This window comes from Pseudophryne corroboree, chromosome 5 (assembly GCF_028390025.1).
Source record: "Pseudophryne corroboree isolate aPseCor3 chromosome 5, aPseCor3.hap2, whole genome shotgun sequence".
NCBI lineage: Eukaryota > Metazoa > Chordata > Amphibia > Anura > Myobatrachidae > Pseudophryne > Pseudophryne corroboree.
Genome location: NC_086448.1, coordinates 685754170 through 685776133, shown reverse-complemented (window position 1 = coordinate 685776133; position 21964 = coordinate 685754170). Strand labels below are relative to the sequence as shown.

The window sequence follows — 21964 nt, the reverse complement described above, 5'->3', positions numbered from 1 at the left end:
CCGCCGCTACACTGCAGGCACCAACAATGAAGGAAACCCGAATACCGTCCCCGGCACCAGCAAAGGAGAAGGGTAATGAGATCAATTATCACCCTTCTATGAACTCTGCACAGTGCGCACTGCTGGCTGTCACACTCTCCTCTGACCAGCTTCATACCTCCCAACATTTTGAATCCCTAAAAAGGTACCTCTCACGAGTTGAATGTGCGCGCTCCTGAAAAGGGGATGTGGTCTATGTAAAAGGAACGTGGCTTTGCGGCAATGCCACAATCGTGAGTCATGCCTCCCATTTTCTGTCACTCTGAGTGAATGCCAAGCACTCTATGAGCTGCTGGCATGCCCCCAGCCCCTCTGTCAGCTGTGAACAGATGCTGTGCGCATGGGACTGTCCCGCGAAAATCGGGACAGTTGGGAGGTATGCAGCTCTGTCTCTGCTGGCTGAGGGCCCACCACTGCATGCTGGGAGAAGGGAGAGTCTCGGGAGCATGCTGTGTCCGGGAGACGTCAGCAGATGAACCGAAGAGCGTTGCTAGAGCCAGAGAGCTAGCCAGGAGAGGTGCACACAGTACTGTATGTTGTGGAAAAAACAACAACATAAAAAAACTGTAAATACCAGAGTGTGTATATTTGTGTTTTGCTGTGTGAGTTTTGCTATGGGTGTTTTGCTGTGTGTGTGTGTGTGTGTGTGTGTGTGTGTGTGTGTGTGTGTGTGTGTGTGTGTGTTTGTTTTACTATGTGGGTGTGTGTTTTACTTTGTGTGTGTGTATATATGTGTGTATATATTTAACTACAGTATCTGTTTACAAAAATAGTGCACTCACATACTGTGTGTCATAACGTGTATAAGAAGTACTACAGTGAGTCATAACGAGTATAAGGCGCTCTACTGTGTGGCGTTGTGTATAAGGAGCACTACTGTGTGTGGGCTGTTACATGTATAAGGAGCACTACTGTGTGGCGTGTATAATGAGCACTACTGTGTGTGGCGTTACATGTATAAGGAGCACTACTGTGTGGCATTATGTGTATAAGGAGAGCTGCTGTGTGGCATTAAGTGTATAAGGAGCGCTGCTGTGTGGCATTACGTATATAAGAAGCAGTGCTGTGTGGTGGGAAATGTGTAAGGAGCGCTGCTGTGTGACGTTATGTGTATAAGTAGTGCTGCTGTGTGGGATTACATGTATAAGGTGCACTGCTGTGTGGCGTAAGGTGTGTAAGGAGCGCTGCTGTGTTGCGCAAGGTGTTTAAGGTGCACTGCTGTGTGGCATAAGGTGTGTAAGGTACACTGCTGTGTGGCGTAACGTGTAAAATGAGAGCAGTCGTGTGGCGTAAGGTGTATAAGGAGTGCTGCTGTGCGACGTAAGTTGTTTAAGGTGCACTGCTGAGTGGTGTAAGGTGTGTAAGGTACACTGCTGTGTCGCGTAACATATAAAATGAGCACTGCTGTGTGGTGTAAGGTGTATGAGGAGCCCTGCTGTGTGACATAAGGTGATTAAGGAGAGCAGCCGTGTGGAGTAACATGTATAAGGAGCGCTGCTGTGTGACGTAAGGTGTATTAGGAGCGCTGCTGTGTGGCGTAAGGTGTATAATGAGCACTGCTGTGTGGTGTAAGGTGTATAATGAGCACTGCTGTGTGGCGTAAGGTGTATAATGAGCACTACTGTGTGGTGTAAGGTGTATTAGGAGCACTGCTGTGTGGTGTAAGGTGTATAATGAGCACTACTGTGTGGTGTAAGGTGTATTAGGAGCACTGCTGTGTGGTGTAAGGTGTATAATGAGCACTACTGTGTGGTGTAAGGTGTATTAGGAGCACTGCTGTGTGATGTAAGGTGTATAATCAGCACTGCTGTGTGGTGTAAGGTGTATTAGGAGCACTGCTGTGTGGTGTAAGGTGTATAATGAGCACTGCTGTGTGGTGTAAGGTGTATAATCAGCACTGCTGTGTGGTGTAAGGTGTATTAGGAGCACTGCTGTGTGGTGTAAGGTGTATAATCAGCACTGCTGTGTGGTGTAAGGTGTATTAGGAGCACTGCTGTGTGGTGTAAGGTGTAAAATGAGGGCTGCTGTGTGGTGTAAGGTGTATAATGAGCACTACTGTGTGGTGTAAGGTGTATTAGGAGCACTGCTGTGTGGTGTAAGGTGTATAATGAGCACTGCTGTGTGGTGTAAGGTGTATAATCAGCACTGCTGTGTGGTGTAAGGTGTATTAGGAGCACTGCTGTGTGGTGTAAGGTGTATAATCAGCACTGCTGTGTGGTGTAAGGTGTATTAGGAGCACTGCTGTGTGGTGTAAGGTGTAAAATGAGGGCTGCTGTGTGGTGTAAGGTGTATAATGAGCACTACTGTGTGGTGTAAGGTGTAAAATGAGGGCTGCTGTGTGGTGTAAGGTGTATTAGGAGCACTGCTGTGTGGTGTAAGGTGAATAATGAGCGCTGCTGTGTGGTGTAAGGTGTATAATGAGCACTACTGTGTGGTGTAAGGTGTATTAGGAGCACTGCTGTGTGGTGTAAGGTGTATTAGGAGCACTGCTGTGTGGTGTAAGGTGTATTAGGAGCACTGCTGTGTGGTGTAAGGTGTATTAGGAGCACTGCTGTGTGGTGTAAGGTGTATTAGGAGCACTGCTGTGTAGTGTAAGGTGTATTAGGAGCACTGCTGTGTGGTGTAAGGTGTATTAGGAGCACTGCTGTGTGGTGTAAGGTGTATTAGGAGCGCTGCTGTGTGGTGTAAGGTGTAAAATGAGGGCTGCTGTGTGGTGTAAGGTGTATTAGGAGCACTGCTGTGTGGTGTAAGGTGTATTAGGAGCACTGCTGTGTAGTGTAAGGTGTATTAGGAGCACTGCTGTGTGGTGTAAGGTGTATTAGGAGCACTGCTGTGTGGTGTAAGGTGTATTAGGAGCACTGCTGTGTGGTGTAAGGTGTATTAGGAGCACTGCTGTGTGGTGTAAGGTGTAAAATGAGGGCTGCTGTGTGGTGTAAGGTGTATTAGGAGCACTGCTGTGTGGTGTAAGGTGTATAATGAGCACTGCTGTGTGGTGTAAGGTGTATAATGAGCACTGCTGTGTGGTGTAAGGTGCATTAGGAGCACTGCTGTGTGGTGTAAGGTGTAAAATGAGGGCTGCTGTGTGGTGTAAGGTGTATTAGGAGCACTGCTGTGTAGTGTAAGGTGTATTAGGAGCACTGCTGTGTGGTGTAAGGTGTATTAGGAGCACTGCTGTGTGGTGTAAGGTGTATTAGGAGCACTGCTGTGTGGTGTAAGGTGTATAATGAGCACTGCTGTGTGGTGTAAGGTGTATAATGAGCACTGCTGTGTGGTGTAAGGTGTAAAATGAGGGCTGCTGTGTGGTGTAAGGTGTATTAGGAGCACTGCTGTGTGGTGTAAGGTGTATAATGAGCACTGCTGTGTGGTGTAAGGTGTATAATGAGCACTGCTGTGTGATGTAAGGTGTATAATCAGCACTGCTGTGTGGTGTAAGGTGTATTAGGAGCACTGCTGTGTGGTGTAAGGTGTATAATGAGCACTGCTGTGTGGTGTAAGGTGTATAATGAGCACTGCTGTGTGGTGTAAGGTGTATTAGGAGCACTGCTGTGTGGTGTAAGGTGTAAAATGAGGGCTGCTGTGTGGTGTAAGGTGTATTAGGAGCACTGCTGTGTAGTGTAAGGTGTATTAGGAGCACTGCTGTGTGGTGTAAGGTGTATTAGGAGCACTGCTGTGTGGTGTAAGGTGTATTAGGAGCACTGCTGTGTGGTGTAAGGTGTATAATGAGCACTGCTGTGTGGTGTAAGGTGTATAATGAGCACTGCTGTGTGGTGTAAGGTGTAAAATGAGGGCTGCTGTGTGGTGTAAGGTGTATTAGGAGCACTGCTGTGTGGTGTAAGGTGTATAATGAGCACTGCTGTGTGGTGTAAGGTGTATAATGAGCACTGCTGTGTGGTGTAAGGTGTATTAGGAGCACTGCTGTGTGGTGTAAGGTGTATAATGAGCACTGCTGTGTGGTGTAAGGTGTATAATGAGCACTGCTGTGTGGTGTAAGGTGTATTAGGAGCACTGCTGTGTGGTGTAAGGTGTAAAATGAGGGCTGCTGTGTGGTGTAAGGTGTATTAGGAGCGCTGCTGTGTGGTGTAATTTGATGGTACTATTGTGTGGTGATGCCCCTTCTCAGTGAGACCAAACCCCATTTTTTGTGTGGTCCCTATTTTGAATATGGGAGGGGGGTGCCCAATGCATATTGATGCGCCTGGGTCCACCACTCTCTAGCTCCACAACTGGGCGGGAGACAGGTGGAAGAACCGGGGAAGATGGGAGGAAGAAGGAAGGGGAGACAGGTGGAAGAACAGGGGAAGATGGGTGGCACACGGGAGATGGGAGGAAGAATAGGGGCTATATGGAAGGAAGATGGGAGGAAGCTATGGGAAGAACAATGGAATATGGGAGGAAGAACAGTCAGGTGTTCTGGTGGGCGGGGGGGGGGGATAAGGCTGGTGCTGAGGGAGGAGGGGGGATTAGCCTGGTGACAAGGGGTGGAAAGGGGATTAGCCTTGTGAGGAAGAGGGAGGATTAGCCTGGTGACAGGGAGAGGGGGGATTAGTCTGGTGAGGAAGGTGGGTTAGCCTGGTGACAGGGGGAGGAGGGGGATTAGCCTGGTGATGCGGAAAGAGGGGGGATTAGGCTGGTGGAGGGATTAGCATGATGACAGGGGAGGAGAGGGATTTGCCTGGTGACAGGTGGAGGATGGAAGGATTAGCCTAGTGAGGGGGGTGGGCTAGCCTGGTGATAGGGTTAGGAGGGAGGGTTAGGCTGGTGAGGAGGGGGGGTAGCCTGGTGACAGGGGGAGGAGAGAGGGTAGACTGGTGACAGGGGTAGGAGGGAGGGTTAGGCTGGTGAGGAGGTGGGGGGGTAGCCTGGTGACAGTGGGAGGGAGGGTTAGGGCTGGTGAGGAGTGGGGTATCCTGCTGACAGGGGGAGGAGGGTGGATTAGCTGGTGAGGAGGGGGGGTATCCTGGTGACAGGGGAAGGTGGGGGATTAGCCTGGTCTGCGGAGGGGATTAGCCTGGTCTGGGGAGGAAAGGGGGGATTGGCCTGCTCTGGGGGAGGGTAAAGGGTTAGTCTGGTGACAGGGAGAGGAGAAGGGAACAGTCTGTTAGGGGGGTGGGGGAATAGCAGGCGGCACTTTCACTTGTGCTGCTGGTGCTACATATTGCAGAACCTTGGGTTATATAATATATTCTGCATGTTACAGTACCTGTCACTTGGCGGCTCCAGTAATGCTATAGTAGGGGGATCCGGGGTTTCTGACCTACTTGCACCGGACAGCAACAGGGGACACCCGGCCTTCCGCGGCCCCCAATCATTACACAGCCGCGGACGGCCCGCCTGGCATCTAGAGGGAGCGGCGGCTGAGAAAAGAACACCGTGGGAGCCGCCAGAGCCGGGAATGCAGTATAGGCTTCCTGGTAGACTGGGGTCATAGTCCAGGCTGCCCGGCACCCTTCACACTGTTGTGCTTATCACTAAAATGCATACGCGGTGTAATGGTATTATGGTAGGACCTGCCCTGTCCCCTCACACTCATCTACACTGCAGAGATGCCGGCAGCAGAGCAGTCCTGCAGTGCTGGGTCCTAGTGCCGCTGGATCCTCCTGCCCTGCAGCCGGCAGTAAGTAGAGGTGCTGGTGGGGTGGCTTTGCACTGCAGCTGTGCTCACCACACTGCAGCATCACTGGCAAGCTGCTGTAGCAGGATTTTTTTTCCTGTTTATGTGGCTTCCCAGTCCTGAGGGATACCCCTTTCATGGAAACATAGGAAAGGGTTACAAGCTGTGGCTTGGCTGTGTCACTTGTGAACTTAATGAACTGTGACAGTCTGGGCTTCTGCAATTGCAGCCTAGGTGCAAGGCAACAGGGGCTGTGCACAACGGAAGCAATCTGGAGGGTGTTGAGACCCAGGAGAATCTGACTGTGCCTGAGAGGAGCGCGGGAAAAAGGGCAGAGGATTTATAGGCTGCAGAGGAGGATGTGACGTCAGATGCCAGTATGCTGAGAAAGCCTGCATCTGCCAGAGTGATACGGAGCATGTCTGAGGGATTCAAGGAGTGATCAGCGTGGTTTGAAGTAAACATTCCACATGCTGTGATTTACTGCAGCTCAGACGGAGACAGCAAGAGTTCTTATGCACAGAGGAGGAGCAGCGCTGCAGGGTGAGACAACGGAGTTCGTTCGGGGTGGCCCCCTGAGTAAACAGATCATCACTACAGTCATAGGACACGTGAGTCTGGCTAAGTTAGCCACTGAGTTCTGGAGTAGCCTAATGACTGGGACAGTCTCATACACTATACTAAACCGCTGCGTCCTGGTGTAAAGACTCATAATTAGCCTCTAAAGAAGAGTGAAGTAATATAAAGGCCCCCTCTGCCCCTCCGTAGACTACAAGGCTGGCAGCCTATATAAGAGAGAGACTCTGGTCACGAATGACTGAACACTGCCTTACAAGGTAAATCACTGCTATCTCAGTGAAACTGACATTGATTATACATTGAGCATTTAGAAGTGATCCTCTACACTGCGGGCATCACCTGAGAACAAATAGAGATTAACAAGACTATATCCCTCATACAGAGAGGAAATTCAGCAGACTTCCGGTTTGGGATCTCCAATTTGAATAGTGATCTGTTGGGGCTCCTACTAGATACAGCAATTGGTGACATTTACACTATACTTGCCAGTCCCTACATATTACATGGAAATCAAGTTGTTATCAAAGGATTGCAAACCAAAAATCCTGTGCACAGGTATAAGAGCAACATTTGAACACTATTCAGGTTATGTGTGTTTGGGTACCCGATGCTAATGTTTATACAGTAATTAAGCATAGTTGTGATAATTGATTAGTGTCTTGTTTGTGCTTAAAAGTGTCATTGTTGTATTATACCGAGTACCTACTGTACTAGTGTACCGGCTATATCGCATGCACTGGTTCTTGAAATAAATACACCTGCATTATTAATGAACGTTGTTTTTTCATATTCAAAAGTGTGTTACTCATACCTTCAGACCTCTCCGCGAAGAGAACAGGAGTATCATCGCAAAGCGGATTTCTGGTAAGCACATTGCCATAAGGGGCTAACCTGAGGGTACCACATTTACAGCAGCACAGCAGTATGCAGTTGCTATGGGCCTATTATGAAAGTGGGCCTGGAACTGCAGCTCCATCAGCCCCTTTGTTAATCCGGCCCTGGGCAGGAGGCGTCTTGGGTAAATGGAAGCTTCCTGAAAGCTTCTGTGATCTGCTGCTGTGTCCAAGGATGCATCATCGGTTCATCTGTGAAAACATGAGCCATCTGTGTTTCCACTTAACCAGGGCAAGGAAATATGCATTAGAAGACACAAACTAGGTGTGATGGATCCTGCATGCATGCGATGATGCAACTCTGAATCAGGCCCGTAGATGCAACATCAGTGCACCATTGATTAAACCATCGAAACTTGCATCTGTCATATGAGAGGTGCAGTTTTTCTGTCTGCCTGTGGCCTACTATAGCATGTGAGCGGCTGTGCGTCTTTAAACACATCCACTTTCAGCAACATGCCCACATCTGATTCTTTGCTGCATTACTATGTGCAGACAATCGGGATGCATGCACAGTGCTACTTGGGCACATGCGCAGACTTAAAACATTGGCCATGTGTGTGTGACTGAGACACTGTATCCACCGCTGAATCAGCCTATAGTAACCAATCAGAATGTAGCTACTGGTATCTAAGGAATGAGGATCTTTTGAAGCCAAAAAGATACAGTACCTTTGAGATTTCCTAACTCCCTTCCCATCATAAATGATCAAATACAGGCAATTAAAGCAATGATTCAGGTGCCCACTTTTACTGCCCTGAAATATTGTTCAGTTATAAGAGAAACATTGTGATCCTTTGCAGCTATAACGTGGGAGACAACTGTCCTCCTCTGCAGCATACAGTATGTTCTCTATGATTTTTTCATGGGGCATGGCCACACCTCCCAGATTTAGCCACACCCCAGGACCCAGGCCACACCCCAGTACCCAGGCCCTTGTCAGCTCTCGACTGCCCTGAATGGGACACCACAGTATCTACTACAGACTATATACCTCATCTAAATCAGTGGGATGAAGAGCACTGTTTAAAATAAATAATGTCCCTATAGCATACCTCCCAACTTTTAGTCTTCATAAAGAGGGACACATGCGTGGCTTCGCCGTGCGCTCCCGAAAAAGGGGTGTGACCTAAGAAAGGGGTGTGGCTTCATGGGATGACCCGCGGTCGTGAGCCACGCCCCCCCCCCCTTCATCACTGAGGGGGCATGCCCAGTGCTCTGTGAGACAGTTGGGAGGTATGCTATAGGGTGGTATCAGGGACGTGCAGTGAGGTCAGTGGCTGGGGAGGCACTGGCTAGTATCAGAGCCAGATTTACATACACATATACTGTATGATTTGGTGGGGATTTTTGACTGTAAAATTATTAGAGTAACACAAGGAGGAATAAATACTACAAACATGATATTTATAAGTTATAAATATCTTCTTTATGTTATTCTAATCATTCTGGAGTATGACAGGTAGGACTCTGCCTCCCCTGGCTACCCTGACTGCACTTAACTGGGTGGTAACTAGCATTCACTGACAGTCCCTATAAACAAACAGTAGAAAGAAATGATACAACTACGCATCTAGGAGAATATTTCTCCTCACCTCTCTGATATGTGCCCTCATTCCGAGTTGTTCGCTCGCTAGCTGCTTTTAGCAGCATTGCACACGCTAGGCCGCCGCCCTCTGGGAGTGTATCTTAGCTTAGCAGAATAGCGAACGAAAGATTAGCAGAACTGCTACTGAATAATTCCCTGCAGTTTCTGAGTAGCTCCAGACCTACTCCTAGATTGCGATCAGCTCAGTCTGTTTAGTTCCTGGTTTGACGTCACAAACTCGCCCTGCGTTCGGCCAGCCACTCCCCCGTTTCTCCAGCCACTCCTGCGTTTTTCCCTGGCACGCCTGCATTTTTTAGCACAGTCCCGGAAAACGCTCAGTTACCTCCCAGAAACGCCCCTTTCCTGTCAATCACTCACCGATCAGCAGTGCGACTGAAAAGCGCCGCACGAACACCCGCAAATCTACTAAGTTTTGTGTTAAATAACTTAGCGCATGCGCGCTGCGTACCATGCGCATGCGCATTTTCCACCTAATCGCTGCGTTGCGAAAAACGGCAACGAGCTAACAACTCGGAATGACCACCATTATGCTGTAAGTGAATCCAGCAATCTCATGGAGAAGGCCAGGCCCTAGTCAGTTAAAGTGTTTCAGCTGTAGTCCTAGCCCAGAACTGGGGAATGGTTTACGGGGTTACAGGTGCTACAAAAATATCCTAATAAAATATATATATAGAGATTCACTACTCGTTCACTACTCGGAACACTGGGGATTTGTACTCTATTTAAAAACTCATCATAGTGCATGATACATATTCAGATACTCTGTTACAAAAGAATATATATATACTTTCCTATGTTGTACCACCCCTGATGAAGTCTACAATGGCGGAATGTGTTGGATGTTTAAAATTTGTGTCCACATTACTGTAAAGTCACATTTGGTACACGCTCGCATTCTGCCTAGGGCAGTACACACATTCCATCAAGCAGAAAAAGTGGTATCAGAACTCCAGCTAATTGGTTCATATATATTATGATTTGCATTGTAAAATGTTTTAATATGGAAATATTGTTTTAATTAATTTTGTAATATTTTTATTATATGTCAAAATGGGTCACTATCGGGTACATTTGAATTAATGGTATATCAGCATTCACATTATAGCACATATGTGACAAACTAAGAGGCAGCTATCACACTGTGTCTACCAAAGTGCCCTTTTCATTCAAATTAAGTTAACAAAAGTAGACTCCAACGGCACTCATCAATAACACATAGGCTCACTTCATATATATATTTCAGTTTTGTATAAAAACATAACAAATTTACAACAGTTCAGGGGTCAAAGCCATATTTGCCACATCTGTTAATTATATCGCTTACGCTTTTTCTTTTGTGATAACACCAGTTGTGAGAAATTCAAACTTCTATAGCCATGGGATCTAAATACAGTACTGAGGGGTCTATGTACTAAGCCTTCAATGGAGATAAAGTGGACAGAGATAAAGTACCAGCCAATCAGCTCACAACTGTAATTTTTCAAACGGTTGTGTCTATGTTACCTTCGTGCTCAGGACCTGGAAGTGACGAAACGAGGGGGCAGGAGAGAACTTCCGCCCTTACAGCACCTAAATGTTTTCTTCGTTCTCCGTTCATTTGGGGTATTTTTTTTCTTCTATGCAGCATTGGACGCTCGCCACGCTTTGGGCTCAGTGTCTCGCTTCACTCGCCACACTTTACTATTCCAAATAGATTGTGACATGGACCCAGGGGGTTATGGGAAAGGTCCTCTCCACAAAGAGAAACTAGACGCTACCTTTTTCAAACTCAGCCTGTGACATGGCAGTTAGGAGCTGATTGGCTGGTACTTTATCTCCATCCACTTTACCTCCATCCAGGCCTTATGTGCCCTACACACTTAGCGATTACACTGAAAGATATGAACGATCTTGTTCATTAATAAACAAGATATCGTTCATATTGCTCAGTGTGTATGCACCAACGATGAACGATGCACAGCCCCGCACTCGTTCATCACTGGTGCCGGCTTGTTTATACATTCTTGCCAATATGGACAATCTCGTCCATATTAGCATGCAGGGCTATGGAGCCGGGTGACGGGGGGAGTGAAGAAACTTCGCTCATCCCGTCACCCCCTCTGCCGCCGGGGGCGTCCGTCGGCCATATTGGCAGTCGGGCACCTCGCCCGGCAATCGGAAGGTGTGTAGGGCCCATTAGTAAATAGACCCATCAGAAACGGAGCCATAAGGAGACATTCATACTACACTGCACAATAAGCCTCTTATATGCAACAAGACATTGTACAGTACATAGCAGTTCTGCAAACTTACTTTAGAGAGTCCTCCTACTTCCAAATAAAAACAGATGATGAATACGTTCCAAGCCACCCAGAAAGCTGTCCACACTGTGTACTGGAGCAAAGGCAAAATATAATAAAAGTTAGATACTTCTTTACATACACTATTATTATACTGCTACAACAATGCTCTTATAATCTGCTACTAAATAAAAAAGATTATTTACAAATTAGACACAAGAAAAATTATATACATGAGTCTGATATATAAATATCATATACTGTACGTAAATCTGTGCTGGTTTATATTATTCTCTTCAAACTTCTAAACAAACTCAGTATCTGAAGCTCTTGTACATTTTAGTATACGACATAGGGCCTAAATCAGACCTGATCGCGCCTCTGCATTTTTGCAGAGGTCTGCGATCAGATAGCCGCCGCCCATAGACAGTGAAAACCCAAGTGTGTGAATGCATGCTTACGCCGTGTGAAAACTTTGCCAGACAGCGGACATCTGCATATCCGTTCTTAACCCCCCCTTCAGGGGGTCATTCTGACCCGTTTGCACGCAGTGCTTCTTTGCTGCGGTGCGAGCGGGTCAGAATTGCGCATGTGCGGCGCCCCTACAATGCGCATGCGCGTCGTTGACCAGCGACAGCTGTTGCCAGGCAATGACCAGAAGAGAGAAGAAAGTGATCCGGGCGTGGAGATCCAAACGCAGGCGTGTCCAGGCGTTTGGAGGGTGGATGTCTGACGTCAATCCCGGGACCTTCGTTGCTGGATCCGACGCACAGGGTAAGTAAGTCTGACCCTGGACTTGTTTTGCAGGAAACTTTTTTAGCATAGCAGGGCTGCACAAGCGATTGTCAGCATGTTATTGGCAGTCAGCCTGCTCACTGTGTAGCGGTGTCCTTCCTCCTGCCATGTTATTGCTGGGTAACTTGCTCACTGTGTAGCGGCGGCCCCATGCACCCAGGGCCGGATTAACAATGGGGCGGATGGAGCTGCAGCCTTCCTTCTCCCCCCTCCCACAGCATTGGCGGATCAAATGCTGCGGTGGCGCACTGAAAGGGTTTGCTATCCCTGGCCTCCCTGCTGCGCCGTATTGCTGTGACGTCAGGACCTGCCCCGCCACCACAGCGCCCTGAAGGAAGCAGGAGGCACAGTGAGTGATAACTAGCAGGCAGCGCCCTGAAGGCCGCCTGAGACCGACAGGGTGACTGATTGCCCTCCTGAGTAATAGGTGCAATAGGTGAGGTGTCAATCCTGCTAGCTCCCTGCAGCCTTTGACTTTCAATATATGGGTATCGACACACACACACACACACACACACACACACACACACACACACACACACACACACACACACACACACATTATATATATATATATATATATATAAAGCATCTGGTGTCCAGAACTCTAAAGAGTTACAAGCATATGTACCCGGGTGCCCTCAGTAAAAGTGTTATATACAAACGTGCAAAAAAAAAATGGACGGCGGCACTCCGGGATTTAAAAAGTGCAAAACTTTCTTTATAGTCAAAAAGCACACATATAGGACTGACGTTTCGGGACCTGTAACCCCCTTTGTCAAGGTGTAAAACAGTGTGAAACTGTCTTTATAAGGTAAGAGGGTTTTCTTTCACACTGTTTTACACCTTGTTTTACACCGAAATAATAGGGCGGCCAGGTGGTTCAACCAGTGTCTTGTGGATCTTGGGCCAGGGGTTCGACTCTTCAGCCAGTAGCAGTGTTCTTGGACAAGCTCTTACAGCCATACGTCCAGCGGATGCATAGCTTCATACGTGATACTCCAGATTTTCTGGACAAGATTAAATCTTTGGGTGTCTTGCCCGCTAATGTATGGCTAGCATCTATGGACGTACAGTCATTATATACAGTTATACCGCACAATGAGGGTCTGGAAGCTATGAAGCTAGCACTGATTTCAAGTCCACATACTGGTCCTCCCACTGAGTTTCTGGTAGATTTTGCTAGGCTGGTCCTGACCAACAATTATTTTCTTTATGGTAGAGATTACTTTATGCAAGTAGCGGGGACAGCCATGTCTAACCTGGCGCCCGCCTACGCAAATCTTTACATGCAACAGTATGAGAATACATTCATACTACCTAAGTATGGGGATAAAATACTATATTTTGGGAGATATATTGACGATTTATTTTTTGTTTGGGGTGACACTGAGACTGAGTTCAAGGCAATGGTTGAGTATCTGAATGCACTACCTAGCCCGATACGGTTTACATACCAGATTAGTCAATCTTCACTCAATTTTCTGGATGTAACTATTTCGTTTGAAAATAACCGGTTGATATCTACTCTCTATCGAAAAGAGACAGATCGGAATACATTATTACACGCTCGCAGCCACCACCCCAATAGACTTAAGGACAGTTTGCCGATTTCGCAGTTTATACGGATATTACGCTACAATACATCTCCCATCAATACGGAGGTACAGATTCAAGATATGACAGAGAGGTTCATTGAAAGAGGCTATTCACGAAAGACTATCTACAGATGCCTCACCAGGGCTAGAAACAAATATGCACAACAGGTTGATAACTCACGAACAAACAAGAACGCAGGTAGAATGATCTTTACTTCTGCCTATGATACTAAATCCATTTATTCAGAGAAGACCATTAGGCGGCATTGGCCGATCATCTCTACGGATCCTGCTTTCAAGGCTCTAAGTGCACAACCACCTATGTGTGCTTACCGACGGGGGCTCAACTTGAACCAATTACTGATGAGACCTATTGTGCAACCGAGTGGAGCCCTTGCATGTTGGCTACCCACTAGACGGAAGGGTTGCTTTAGGTGTCCAGACTGCACCACATGCAGATCCTTACAGACCGGGACATACTTCACGCATCCACATAGTGGGAAAAGAATCAACATCCGACACCGACTCCATTGTAAAATGGACTATGTAATATATATAATCATCTGCCCGTGTGGCCTATATTATGTCGGTATGACGTCCCGTTGCTTTCGGGATAGGATGGCAAATCATCGTTACTCCATCCGTACAACATTGGCCACAAAAGAGACGGATAAGCCAGTGGCTAAGCACTTTCTAACAATGGGCCACTCAGTTTCAAGCCTGAAGTGTACGCTGATTGACTTTATTCCTATGCCTCTACGCGGTGGTGACTGTGATAAACTGCTGCGCCAGCGTGAATCACGTTGGATTTACCAATTGGATACTTTGTTCCCTCGTGGTTTAAACGAACACAATCCATATAATATCTTTCTCCGTTAGGGGCAGGTAGGGACCCAAAGAATTCCAATCTGTGGAATGTACGATATACATTCTATATTTTTTATTTTTTATTTTTATTTATTTTTTCAGTTAATTCGTTTGGATCAATTTTTTGTTATGATAGTTTATTTGTTGTATTGGGAGCTGTTTGATGGGGGTCGGACTTCATCTGCTCCGCACAAGCAGTTCCTGGTATTTTTGTAAGTATTTGTTTTATGTGGTGTTTGTCCTCAGGCTTTCCCCCTTTTATAGGTGAGGCTGTAGCACTTGACACTCCCACAATAATCGCCTGGCTAGACTGATTATTATATATTTTTGAGATAGAGTAATTAAGCATTCATTACTTCCATATATATACTTATAGTGGCTGGTTACCATGGTGATGTGTTTGCCTAGGGGGGCGGAGTGTGGCTTACTACGTGTGTACCACCTCCCACTTGTCTCTTAACATAACGAAAAGCTCTTTCTGACGCGTACCACGCCACGTCCGGTCCCGGCCGTCATTTCCGGTTCCGGTCATGATGCGTTCCACTGACTGTGGAACGCATGGCACTTCCGGTCGCGGCCGTGTTTTGCTTGTTTTTGATTTATTTGTGACGTTCTAGGTAGAAATATTAGGATTTGAGTCACATTACAGTACTATTGCCCATATAGGCTTTATGTCCTTGTTAAGATAGTTGTTTGTGTGCAGAAATTAGTGCCCTTTGCGGCACTTCCTGTGGCAATTACTGGTTGGGTGTGGCTTGGGCCTGTCTCTGCTATTTAAGGGAAGCCTGGGTGACATATGGTGAATGGTGATGCACTGGACAGTTGTCTTCCTGATGTCCCTGTATGATGTCCTGAAGAAGGTCACGTGATGACCGAAACGTCAACACACCGTCTTTATGTCTCTGTGAGTTATTAATAAATACCTGTTGAATTTATTGGTGAGTGCCTGCATACCCAAATTTCTATATACTGGCCTATGGGCCTTTGTGGAGCACCCCATCGTTGATCTTACCAAGTCTGGAGTGTGTACTTTACCAATATTTATATATATATATATATTAGACACACACACATTGTTAAATATATATGTGTATATACCTATATGTTTATGTAGTATGTGTGTAGTGTAAGTATATACAGTATATGTATATATAACACGTTTTGGTCTGGCACTCCCCTCTACAATACTTCACCTGCACCGGTGCCTTCATACATGTGTTATGCACTCCTCGAAAGATGCAGCACTCTGGTTCACCTTTATTTATTTATTTATTTATTTATTTATTAGCAGTTTCTTATATAGCGCAGCATATTCCGTTGCGCTTTACAATTAGGACAACAGTTATAGAACAAAACTGGGCAAAGACAGACAGACATAGAGGTAGGAAGGCCCTGCTCGCAAGCTTACAATCTATAGGGAAATAGGCATTGATACACAAGGATAGATGCTACCTGTTACAAAATGGTTCCCCAGATTGCTAGGTTCTTAATGGGTTGTATGATATGATCACCAAGCAATGTTGGAAGACAAAATGTGAGGTTATGTGGACTGTACAGAGGGGATGTAACTGGATAGGGAAGCATTGAAGGTTATGTGTGTGGGTCTGAAATTTGGTAGGCTTGTCTGAAGAGATGAGTTTTCAGGGAACGTTTAAAGGGTTGGAGACTAGAGGAGAGTCTTATTGTGCGTGGGAGTGCATTCCACAGACTGGGTGAAGCCCGGGTAAAGTCCTGTAATTTTGAGTGGGAACAGGTAATACATGTGGATGAGAGACGCAGATCTTGTGCAGAGCGGAGAGGTCTGGTAGGGAGATATTTTGAGATGAGTGAGGAGATGTATGATGGTGCAGTTTGGTTAATAGCCTTGTATATAAGTAAAAGTATTTTATATTTGACATGGTAGAATACCGGTAACCAATGGAGGGACTGACAGAGCGTATCTGGCGAGGAAGATTAGCCTCGCAGCTGCATTTAAAATGAATTGAAGTGGTGAGAGCCTATGTTTGGGAAGACCAGTAAGGAGACTATTACAATAATCAATGCGAGAGATGATGAGTGCATGGATTAGAGTTTTTGCAGTGTCTTGTGTAAGATAAGGGCGTATTTTGGATATGTTTTTAAGGTGCATGTAACATGATTTAGAGACAGATTGAATGTGTGGAACAAAGGACAGTTCAGAGTCAAGGGTGACACCTAGGCAACGAGCTTGTGGGGTAGGGTGGATAGTTGCATTGAAAGAGGGTGTACACTGACAAAAAATGCGCAATAAAAACAGACTGAGCAGCCTTGTTACTGCACCGGGAGGGACAAACACATAAATCCCTGGGTATTTAAATAATGTAGAAATGTGCAGCATACATTGGCGCTCAAACCGTAAGATGTATCCCTTACACAGGTGGAGGGATATACTGAATGAAACCAAAGTTGGTTATAGGTAAAGTGCATTTATTAAACAACAAACACACTGACATGCATGGACAATGTACTATTTAAAAAGACAGATAAAAAACATGAAAACACAAATATTTTGGCATGGACTGGGAGGCAGTGACTGGGTTAAAGTGCTTGTGCAGCAAGTTAGTGATCAATCTCTCACCATCTGGTGGCCCTGCGGTGGGCCAGCTTAGAAAAAGCAATGCTGGTCCGGCGCTGATGTAGCCCGGCACCACCGCATGGAGCATGAATCAGCTTAGGGATCCCTTCAACGATGTCACCGCTCCTTTGTCCAGTCCTCTATCCAGATACAACGCGTTTCGGTCAGTTACCTTTGACCTTTCTCAAGTTTTGGATTGAGGATGTGTGTCTGGGTAGCTCTTTTATACCCCCACAGCTGATCTTCATTCCTGACACCTGTGTTCACAGTGCGCGCCGCGTCTCGCCGGCTCGTACCGCCGGAAGTGACGCGCTCTGTGTTCCACCGCCGGCCGGAAATGTCTCTGTATGCGTTCCAGTGCTTTGCCGAAAGTACTGTCCCGGCCGCCGCGGTCACGTCTATATTAACTCTCTTTGGTGATCCTTCCCTCCGAACATATGCTGTCCGTGGGGTATAGAGTGTAATGTCCCATCTTAAGTGGCAGACGGTTGAATTGGATCTAGACTTCTATTAATGAATGATTATCGGATCCCCGTCGGCCATCTTTGTTGCTGGAAAGGCTCCCTTTTTCCATATTATTGGTGTCACGGAGATTTAATATGAAACCAGAATCCCATCGTGTTCTTCATGAACATTTTATGGAGAAGACCCACTCTGACCAAACTTTGTGGTACTTTATGTTCCCACTAGTCCTTCCCTATTACCCGAGTGGGGTCACTCCTCTTTTGTATTATTTCGATGGAATTTTTGCAATAGATATATCCCCTCATATAGGTCGAAAAAAGGTGGAGAAAGAAAAAGAAAAAAAGAGATTAAAATCACATGTATTATTAATAAAAACAACATATTAAAAAACAAGGATTCAATCTAAAAACCACTTTAATTCAAAATCAACATTGTGACCATTGGGTTTCAAAGAATTTAAGTCAAAAATCCAGCGCATCTCATTTTGAGCTAAACTTTTTTCAAGATCTCTATTTTTCCAATTAGACTTGACTTGTTGGATACCTAAATATCTAATAATGTGTCCCTCACACTTATTGTGTATTTTAGTGAAATGCTCTGAAAAGGGATGACTATCCAGGCCCTTGCGGATGTTATACACATGTTCCGCCATTCTGGTTTTTAAGGGCCTGGATCCAGGCCCTTAAAAACCAGAATGGCGGAACATGTGTATAACATCCGCAAGGGCCTGGATAGTCATCCCTTTTCAGAGCATTTCACTAAAATACACAATAAGTGTGAGGGACACATTATTAGATATTTAGGTATCCAACAAGTCAAGTCCAATTGGAAAAATAGAGATCTTGAAAAAAGTCTAGCTCAAAATGAGATGCGCTGGATTTTTTACTTAAATTCTTTGAAACCCAATGGTCACAATGTTGATTTTGAATTAAAGTGGTTTTTAGATTGAATCCTTGTTTTTTAATATGTTGTTTTTATTAATAATACATGTGATTTTAATCTCTTTTTTTCTTTTTCTTTCTCCACCTTTTTTCGACCTATATGAGGGGATATATCTGTTGCAAAAATTCCATCGAAATAATACAAAAGAGGAGTGACCCCACTCGGGTAATAAGGAAGGACTAGTGGGAACATAAAGTACCACAAAGTTTGGTCAGAGTGGGTCTTCTCCATAAAATGTTCATGAAGAACACGATGGGATTCTGGTTTCATATTAAATCTCCGTGACACCAATAATATGGAAAAAGGGAGCCTTTCCAGCAACAAAGATGGCCGACGGGGATCCGATAATCATTCATTAATAGAAGTCTAGATCCAATTCAACCGTCTGCCACTTAAGATGGGACATTACACTCTATACCCCATGGACAGCATATGTTCGGAGGGAAGGATCACCAAAGAGAGTTAATATAGACGTGACCGCGGCGGCCGGGACAGTACTTCCGGCAAAGCACTGGAACGCATACAGAGACATTTCCGGCCGGCGGTGGAACGCAGAGCGCATCACTTCCGGCGGTACGAGCCGGCGAGACGCGGCGCGCACTGTGAACACAGGTGTCAGGAATGAAGATCAGCTGTGGGGGTATAAAAGAGCTACCCAGACACACATCTTCAATCCAAAACTTGAGAAAGGTCAAAGGTAACTGACCGAAACGCGTTGTATCTGGATAGAGGACTGGACAAAGGAGCGGTGACATCGTTGAAGGGATCCCTAAGCTGATTCATGCTCCATGCGGTGGTGCCGGGCTACATCAGCGCCGGACCAGCATTGCTTTTTCTAAGCTGGCCCACCGCAGGGCCACCAGATGGTGAGAGATTGATCACTAACTTGCTGCACAAGCACTTTAACCCAGTCACTGCCTCCCAGTCTATGCCAAAATATTTTTGTGTTTTCATGTTTTTTATCTGTCTTTTTAAATAGTACATTGTCCATGCATGTCAGTGTGTTTGTTGTTTAATAAATGCACTTTACCTATAACCAACTTTGGTTTCATTCAGTATATCCCTCCACCTGTGTAAGGGATACATCTTACGGTTTGAGCGCCAATGTATGCTGCACATTTCTGGATAGTTGCATTGTCAACAGTTATGGAGATATCAGGTTGGTAACTACTCTTAGCTGGTGGAAAAATAATTAATTATGTTTTGGAAATGTTGAGTTTGAGGTGGCGAGATGACATCCAAGATGAAATGGCAGACAGGCATCCAGTGACACGAGCCAATACAGATGGTGACAAATCTGGGGAGGATAGGTAGATTTGAGTATCATCAGCGTACAAATGATACTGAAATCCGAAGGAGCTGATTAGTTTACCAAGAGAGGAGGTATAGATTGAGAAAAGCAGAGGACCTAAGACTGAGCCTTGCGGTACTCCAATTGATAGAGGTAGAGAAGAGGAGGTAGAATCAGAGAAGTGAACACTGAAAGAGCGATTAGATAGGTAGGATGAGAATCAAGTAAGGGCTGTGTCCTGAAGACCTAGGGATTGTAGAGTTTGTATGAGAAGAGAGTGGTCAACAGTGTCAAAAGCAGCAGACAGATCTAGAAGAATAAGTAGTGTGTAATGGCCTTTTGATCTAGCAGTGACTAGATCATTCACTACTTTGGTCAGTGCCATCTCTGTGGAGTGTTGGGCACAAAAGCCTGACCAAAGTGGGTCCAATACGTTGTGGGAGTTAAGAAAGTGTGTAAGGCGAGTGTAGGCAAGTCTCTCAAGTAGCTTGGAGGGACTGGGTAGCTGAGAAATAGGACGGTAGTTAGAGAGTGTGTTTGGGTCAGAGTTGTGTTTTTTTAGAATGGGAGTAATCACTGCATGTTTAAACAGAGAGGGAAAGATACCAGTAGAGAGAGATTACAGATTTTAGTTAAGGTTGGGATAAGCACAGGAGACAAAGTTTTACTGACCTGTGAGGGCATAGGATCAAGAGGAGAGGTAGTGGAGTAGGAGGATGAAAAGAGTGTTGATACTTCATCTTCACTTGTGGTTTCAAATGAAGAGAAAGTGCCAGAGGGTTCAGGTAGGGAATTGAGCAGGTCACTGGCTGAGTTAGAGCATACCATTTCATCTCGGATTTTATCAATCTTATCCTTGAAGTAGGAAGCAAGTTATTGTGCACTGATAGTAGCTAGTGGAGGAGGTGAGGGAGGGTAAAGAAGTGATTTAAGTGTATTAAAAAGTCACTTGGGGTTGGTGGCATGATAAGAGATGAGAGATTGGAAATATGTTTGTTTGGCAGTGTCCAGGGCCTGACGATAGGAGTGGTAGGTAGTCTTATATGTGAGAAAGTCACTTGGATTCTGAAATTTCCGCCACTGACGTTCTACGTTACATGACAGTTTTGTAGGTGTCTTGTTGATTTAGAGTGCAATGGTTGGCATCTAAGCCTACGTGGAGTGTGATGGGTAGCTGGAGCCACTTCATCAAGGGCACTCTCTAGGGTCTGGTGCAGGTGGGATACAGCAGTGTCAGGTGTGGTGAATGTAGAGATTGGTGAGAGTAGTTGTTGCAGAGAAGTGGAAAGTTGTTGAAAATTTATATTGTTAGTATTTCTGCGGATTAGAGGAGGCTTGCTTGGTTTTAGTGCCCTAGAATTTAAAGTAATAGAAGAGATTGAAAAGGTGATCAGGTTGTGATCAGAGAGAGGGAAAGGAGTGTTAATGAATTCGGAAACTGAGCAGAGCCTGGTGAACAAAAGATCAAGGCAGTGGCCCTCCTGGTGATTAGAGGAATCGGACCATTGGTTTAGGCCAAGAGAGGAGGTTAGAGAGAGGAGTTTGGATGCATGAACAGATTGTGGACTGTCAAGAGCTATATTGAAATCGCCCATAATGATGGTGGAGATATCAGAGGATAAGAAGAGTGGGAGCCAGGCAGAAAAATCTTCTAGAAATTGTTGTTTAGGTTGCCCAGGAGGGCGATAGATAGCTGCAACACGCAGAGAGAAGGGGGTGAAAATCCTGATAGAGTGAACTTCAAATTATGTGTATGCGAGTGATGGAACCTGAGGTAGAACAGTATATGTGAAAAACTGTGACAGTAAGATTCCAACCTCACCACCTTTACTATTATTAAGCCTAGATGTGTGTGTGAAGTGGAAACCACCGTGTGACAGTGCTGCAGGGGAGGCCGTATCTGATTGTGTGAGCCATGTTTCTGTTATAGCCAGCAGATTAAAGTTGTGAGATATGAAGAGGTCATGGATGGATGTTAATTTGTTACAAACAGAGCGTGCATTCAATAAGGCACATTTTAGTTACTTGGAGGGGGATGGGAGACACATGATATTTATGAGGTTAGATGGATTTCTATGTTGTTTTGAGACAGCTGAGTGTGAGAGGGAAAGGAGGTTGGGGCCTGGATTTGGTGATATGTCACCAGCTAATAAAAGCAGAAGAGTGAGATAAATATTGGTGAATGTTTTCGAGTGTTTATTCTGGTGGCCAATTGCGGTTGTCAGTGCCGTTTCTAGCGGCGGGCGAGCCGTGCATCCGCACGGGGTGCCCGCCGCGGCACTTTGTATGTCCTTATCTCCTCTCCTCCCTCTTCCCAAGCACTCCTGCTCGGGGGGCGGAGTTTCGCGAAATGACGCGTTTGCGTCGTGACGTCACGACGCAAACGCGTCATTCCGCGAAACC

The 21964-nt window shown here is 45.8% G+C and overlaps 1 protein-coding gene across 1 annotated transcript in view; it reads right to left on the bottom strand.

The window, feature by feature from the left end:
- The window catches only part of NKAIN3 (sodium/potassium transporting ATPase interacting 3), a 1038088-nt gene that overhangs the window by 507384 nt on the left and 508740 nt on the right, over window positions 1-21964 (bottom strand). The window contains exon 3 of the mRNA XM_063923781.1: window positions 11024-11104. Within this exon, the coding sequence (XP_063779851.1) occupies window positions 11024-11104 (81 nt within the window). The remainder of the gene's footprint in view (window positions 1-11023; window positions 11105-21964) is intronic.